The following is a 6525-nucleotide window of genomic DNA, read 5'->3' as shown; positions in this document are numbered from 1 at the left end:
CAACTTTCCAGTAATCCCTTGCTCGACACTTGCTGGTCTGCTCTCGATGCCAAATATTTCAAGGATTCTAGATTAAAACACTCGATTGAGGAGTTGATAAGGCCTGTACTATCTCAAGGGGTTTGGGTATCTAAGCAGTAATTGACGTCCGAGATGCTACCAGGAGTGCTTAAAGCTAAAGATGCAGAAATTAACCCGAATCTACGTGTGTACTGCATGTACTTATTTCCCGATTCGTGCCACTCTTCGATCCAGCTGCATCGTGCCAGTAGACAAAATGTTTCGATGCAGCTGGTTTCATGATCCCTTGCGCCTCCCCTCCTCCCTTTTATTGGTGCGCGAAGGGATGGGGGGTCTTGACTGTCGCTATGGGAGATTCTATCTATCGGAGGGTTTTGCCTCGAGGGCGTTTGCAGTGCAGTGCAGAGCATTGCATTACATTACATTATCCGTACATACAGGATGCATTCTGCGCTGTACACATGTTTGTTCCTTTGACAACGGCCACCTTCTGGTATGCGTGCTATATCAACAAAGTGGTAAAATAATTTGATAGTATATTACCAGCCACCATAGGTTATGTTAACTATAATATTCAGCCATCGCTTTCAAGGAGAGCGGAAATCATGCAATATCCATATATCGATATCAATTTCCCGAAATGGAAAAAACCCTCCTTGATCGCACGATGGAACCCTAAGTAGTCAATCAGTCACCGAAGCTAATTCAAGATTAACTCCGTTCCATATAGCAGCTATCTAGGGCTATAATGGATTAGCTAGTTAGCTAGCATCTATAGATGACATCATTTACTAGGGTAGAAGAACTATTAATCGTTCCTTGAATCCTGTTGCTCGCTTCTGTGCCTGCCGAGGCTTTTCTACCCAAGGCATAGAAAGAAGCCGATGGATATAGTACTGGCTTGAAGGGAGGAAAGGAACGTTGAATTATTGACTGGCCACCAAACTAATGTGCCAAACCCCTCGCTGAATGTAACTATTCCTACGACAAAGGTGAGTCTGCATGCAAGTGTATGGACATAGTTGCGTAGAGATCTCTTGAGACGGACACACCGAGGCCAAATCATCCGACTGACGTCGACAGAGTCAGACGTGATAGATACTATATGACTTCATTGCATTGCACTATCGGATCAAGAGAAAGCCTAGATTAGCCGATAAGATAAAGTCATTCCTCGAGACCCCGTCCGTCCGCGATGAACTGGTGCCTGACTAGAGACGCTTATGATGTCAGCGGTTGCTGCTCTCGGTCGATAGATTGTACTCTCGACTGACTCCGGAGATGTTTCAGGTATAAAGAGGGAAAATAATCACGCCGCCAGAGGAGTATGTGTCAGCAGCTTTGAATGAGAGCAAGGCACGTGCAACCAAGGAAGGTTGGAATCAAAGTCAAGAAAACAGCTGATACAACGCAGGCCTAAAGCGCCGTCAAGTTTCCACGGTCAAGTAGAATTCCTTCCGCATCCGGTTATATTGGCTGGCTGCCTGCGTGCCTGGGCGTTCAGGCTAAACTATGATTGAGCGGATGTGATTGGCCAACGCGCCCTACAGCAGGAGCGCGTCGCCTCCAAACGCGGGACTAAGCGGAAGACGCGCGTTTTCTCTCTTTTTGACGGACGTAACCGAGCAGTTAACACCATAGCAGCAGCATGATAGTAGAAAATCTTGGTCTGAACTCATGATCACGAGGGGACACCGTAATTAGCCCGTCTTTCTTCAGGTGATCGACTCTCAGACGCAAGGCGGCATGCACCCTCTGATAGGAAAATAGGAAATTTGATTGTCCCACGCCCCTAGGAGAAATTCATTGTCTGCAGGAATGAAGGAACTAACTACTCCGTACTATAGCTCGCAGACGGAACGAGGAGATGTCTAGATAGGAACAATAGGATAGTTGCTAGGGGAAACCGGAGAATATACCATAGCTCCCGTCCTTGCAGAAGCACGATGGACTAGCCATCCTTGCGTTTGAAGCTACAGCGCCTGCTCGTGGGATCACTGCTACGATTGACCAGCCAAGTAGGACGTAGTATGCGGATGCTGATAGCCTCCTAATCGGTGGAAGGGTCGACCCTTCAGGCGATCCCCTCGCCCACTCGGTTCTCGTGGACGGCGGTGGTCGTAGCCGGCGCTCTTGGACGATATGATATCACACTGCACGGTGTATGGATGATGCAGTGTGAGATGTGAGATATACAATGTTCACACAAAGGACCAGTGACCAGTAACTCTCCGAGCGTTTGATCAGAGAACAGAGGGATGCGCAGCAAAACGTGAGTAGGACAGAAGCAGTAAAGCAAGAGGGTGCGCTCCTTCCGCGCGCGCGCGCCCCACCGCCCACTGTCCACAGGGCAGGTGCCACCGCAGGCAGGCCGGCCGGTCAAGAAGGTACTTCTTTCCCTTTGCTCCCGGGCCCGGGCCTCCCTCTTTCCCACCCGAAAAAAAACTTGCCCTTCCTCGTCCTTTCTCTCTCGCCCACACTTTGTCGCTCACCACGCAACCACCTCGTCGCATTCTGTCGCAAACACGCTTCGCACGATCGCTCGCTCTTCGTCCGCCGATTCTCCCGCTATTTTTATCGATTTTGTCTGCTTTCGACTGCGCCATCTCCCACGGCGCATCCGGCTAGCCCGCTCCCAGCCTCCGTCTCTCAACAGTCGCTGGGTTGCGCCGCTTGCTGGAAACCTTTTCCCTCCGTCTATACTGAACATACAAACCCTTTCGCTCGCGATTCAATACATATATTTACAACCATCAACATGTTGATGCAATCTGCGCTTTCCTGCGACAGCAGGAAATTCCTGGCCCAGCCGTACTATCGCGGCCTGTCGCCCACTCCTCCACCGTCGAGCGACAGCCTCAGCGGCAGTTTGATGGGCGTCAGTCGCAAGCTGCAGACCTTACTCAACGTTTCACCCGGCCCGTCATCGACCCCACTTCCTCCTCGTTCTATGCGCCTAGCGAGTCCTTTCCACCTCGAGATTAACCAGCCCACCAAGACCAACGCTCGGTCGCGCAAACCTGCCAGTAGCTCAGCTACTCCCAAGCCCTCTATACCTAAGACAAGGCCAAGGACGCCTTCCACACCACCGCGCACTCGCAGTAAGCGCAGTCGCAGTGTATACGAAAATGACCAAAGCGAAATGCGCAATGGATATGCAACTCCCAAACGCCGCCGACGTCTTCCTTACCACATACCTCTAGGGCTAGGCATTGCCGACTTTGAAGCTTTGGACGAATACACCTGTACCTCACCAATGTGCATACCTCAACAACAACAACAACAACAAATACATGTCGATTCTGACCCGCAAATGGAGGCGCTTCGTCAGATAGTCCTTCCATCGATCGAAGTTGAGGATACAGACAAGGCTGACTGGACAGCTGAAGAAGATGAGAAATTGGTCGATATGGTCTTGGAGAAATTCAAGTTATCAAAGCGCGATTGGGAAGAATGCGCGCGTCGCATTGGCAAAGACAATGCTAGTGTTGGCAGACGTTGGCAAGCGCTTCTTGGGGAAGGCAACATTGGCCTTCGTCGCGGCTCTGGACCGTTTATACGCGGCCGGCTAGACGGCTGCTTTGATGAACAGCCTTGAAGAACAAACAACAAACTCAACATTCTTGACTTTTGGTGTTGATGTTACTATCTTTAAAAGACAACCCCCACAAATTACTCAGTATCAGTCTATCTAGGCTTGGTCATCACAGGCCAAGCATGATTCTGATTTTCCAACCATTGCCACCATCTATTTTAGTACTATCATCAAGCATTATATGGAGTTCGACGTCAATGTCAAGTGACGGACTTTGTTTATGGAAGATACCCAGGGAAGGTGTTAGGAAGAGGGACTTTATTCTTGTTTCTGGTTGCATCGATTCTTATATTCTCTATATTTTTTTCGTATATTCTCTTTCTTTCTCGCTCTTTTATCTTATTTAATTTCAGGCTGGATTTTCAATTTCCGATTTGTCAGATTACCAACATCTGTCCTTCGTTGTAACGAGATTGTTCTATTATTCATTGCATATTATTTTATTTTAACATATTGTACTTGCCTTTCCAGTCAGTCGTACCTATTTGATCCAGACTTTCCTCCGTGATTACCACACGGCCCGTCGCCGAGCGAGCCGTTCCGTCCCAAGCTTTCTTTGACTGCTCAATCCCATTCGTCTCAGATAAAGAAAATTACATAGGAAGAAAATAAAAGAACAGATAAATAGAAAGAAACCCATTGCAGTCCTGCATATCCATGTAGCACTGTTTATTAACAAGATCGTATACAATGCAAGTCCATCCGTCGGCAATCTCAGGCACGGATCCACGTGTCATGGTAAACTAACATCCCAGCGTAACTTTAACTATGCATTCAATTTGATTATACTTTGGCAACAGCGTGGTGTGTGTGTGTGTGTGTGTGTGTGTGTGTCAGATTCAGCATCGCCGTCAAGCTAATTCGTAATTAACGTTTACTAGCTTCGTGAAGGCATGGCACTTGAACTCGGGCAAATGTCAGAAAGACAGTCAGTGCTCAATCATAACTTGTGGTTTGGCGAGAGTACAATAAGATTAAGAAAAGGTCCTAGGTACGTAGTATGGAGAAGAGGGGGTACACATATGAAACAAAAACGGTAGCATACTCTCTCTACTGTATATTATTAGTGGACGACTGGATGTGTTCGGAGATTAAGTAGATATTGGAGTATGGATAGACTGTTGGCCAAGCATTAACAGCCTAGTTTATAGATAGGCTACGTAATGAACAATTGGTAGGATGCCGATAAGCAAACGCGATGGGTATGTTTCAAAAACCATGTACACAATGCAGAGGGGAAGGAAGAAGAATGGACTGTTCAGCGCCATGATGCCAGTAGGTATGACAAAGAGAAGAAAGGATAACTTAGAGCTTTTGTCCGAATTATATATACTTCAAGGAGCGTACCATGTATTAGAACCTGGTAAGATAGAATCAGTCAGTATTTCGCAATATAAAGATGACGATATCGAAATGAGAAAAAAGAAAAAGGGGGGGGGGGAATAGTACCGTATCTCATAACTTCCCGCTCGAGTCATATATCGCACCCACTTGACGCTGCTGTAGTTGTTTTTCTCAAACACCTTGAGATATCTAACAAGCAGGCCACTACTCGTGAACATCAACAGATTAAACGAGAGGCTCAGCGGCGGCCGGCTCCATGCCTTTTGATGCGTCATGCTTGTCAACGTGGCCTCTGCCGTGAGAACAAACTCACTCTGACCAGTGAAGCGCGCAATCCTCCAGACAATATTGTTCTGCTCCGGTTCATATTTCGCTTTGCCCTGCGTCGTGCGCTCGGTGATCTTGGCCGTGTTGAGCGGCGTAGGAATGCGGATGACAACATTACTAGCAAACAGTTTCGGTCCGTAGTTGGCCTTGATAGCAACACTGTACTCGACCTTGGTTGTGCCTATCTCTCGCACAATCGGGTGCACTTTGAATGGCAAGTTGATATTTTCAGTGGCACGGTAGCGCATTAGCTCAAATTCCCCGTCCGGTGGCACAAAGGAAATAGTGCGGTCGGCGTCGAACCGACCTAGCTTCACACATTGGTGGAACTGACAATCCTCTAACGTGACGGAACCTGCAGCTGCACGAGTTGCCTTTGTCCGACCATCACGATTGCCTGCAGGCACCGTGTCGCCCCCGTCGAGCAATAATCTGTCATTCAGCCCAAACTTGCACTCGGGAGTGCCTGTGAGATATGCCCTCATTACGATTTGACCGTGGACATCGGCGCGCAGGACCGTTCCAGTGGCCGACATGAGTAGGTTGACGTCCTCGATCACGTCGACGAAGGCCTCGTTCTTTCGGTATTTGATATCTGCTCGTCGCCATGAAAGAGCACCTGTGGCTTGCATTGTGATTCTGCTGGAGTCAGAAGCCGAGTTCGCAATGGATGACCGAACGCCTTCTGTCGTGATGTACATCTTCAAGGTATCGAGTTCTGTATTTTGCGGATAACCAAAATCGATGATCTCTGGATAATAAGCTGTTAGCATTTTTTCTTTCTTAATATAGACAAAGATAGTTCAAAAAACCAACCATCTAATAGCTCATACACCAACACAAAATTATTCTTAACCGCCTCCTCATCGAACTTCCCAAAATACCCCCTTCCCATCTGTATGAAGCGATACAGAAACTCAAAGACGAGCGCGGCATTGGCATTACTCTTGGTCACCACGACCAAGTATATATTCTCGTGTTTCACATGGCTGAAGGTGGTCGAGCCGAGCGTCAAAATGGGCGAGCGCACCTGCGGATTCGAAATGACTTGGATGCGGAAGATGTCAGCGAGGCGGGGACGGCAGTCGTTGCGGAAGGCGCGGAAGATGAGGTTTTCGCCCTTTTGGTTGAAGATGAGGATGCCGGAGATCATTGTGTGGTATTATCGTCGTTGTCTTTATCGTTCCCTCTAAGTGCGCATTGTTTTGTTTCGACGGCGTCGGTCATTGACTTGAGAT

At 48.1% G+C, this 6525-nt stretch overlaps 2 protein-coding genes across 2 annotated transcripts; one reads left to right on the top strand and one right to left on the bottom strand.

The window, feature by feature from the left end:
• Positions 1-2779: 2779 nt before the first annotated feature.
• Positions 2780-3619, top strand: UA08_00263 (hypothetical protein; the record flags this gene model as incomplete). The annotated part of the gene is made up of 1 exon (XM_020260050.1): positions 2780-3619. One exon carries the CDS (start codon positions 2780-2782, stop codon positions 3617-3619), a length of 840 nt encoding a protein of 279 aa, XP_020123756.1.
• A 1350-nt stretch (positions 3620-4969) lies between these two features.
• UA08_00262 (AP-2 complex subunit mu) lies at positions 4970-6440 on the bottom strand (the record flags this gene model as incomplete). Its single annotated transcript, XM_020260049.1, has 3 exons — positions 4970-4976; positions 5108-6038; positions 6104-6440. 3 exons carry the CDS (start codon positions 6438-6440, stop codon positions 4970-4972), a joined length of 1275 nt encoding a protein of 424 aa, XP_020123757.1.
• Between the last annotated feature and the right edge of the window lie 85 nt (positions 6441-6525).

Source organism: Talaromyces atroroseus (genome assembly GCF_001907595.1).
Source record: "Talaromyces atroroseus strain IBT 11181 chromosome Unknown scaffold_0, whole genome shotgun sequence".
NCBI classification, from domain to species: Eukaryota; Fungi; Ascomycota; class Eurotiomycetes; order Eurotiales; family Trichocomaceae; genus Talaromyces; species Talaromyces atroroseus.
This window is presented reverse-complemented; position numbering and strand designations above follow the sequence as displayed.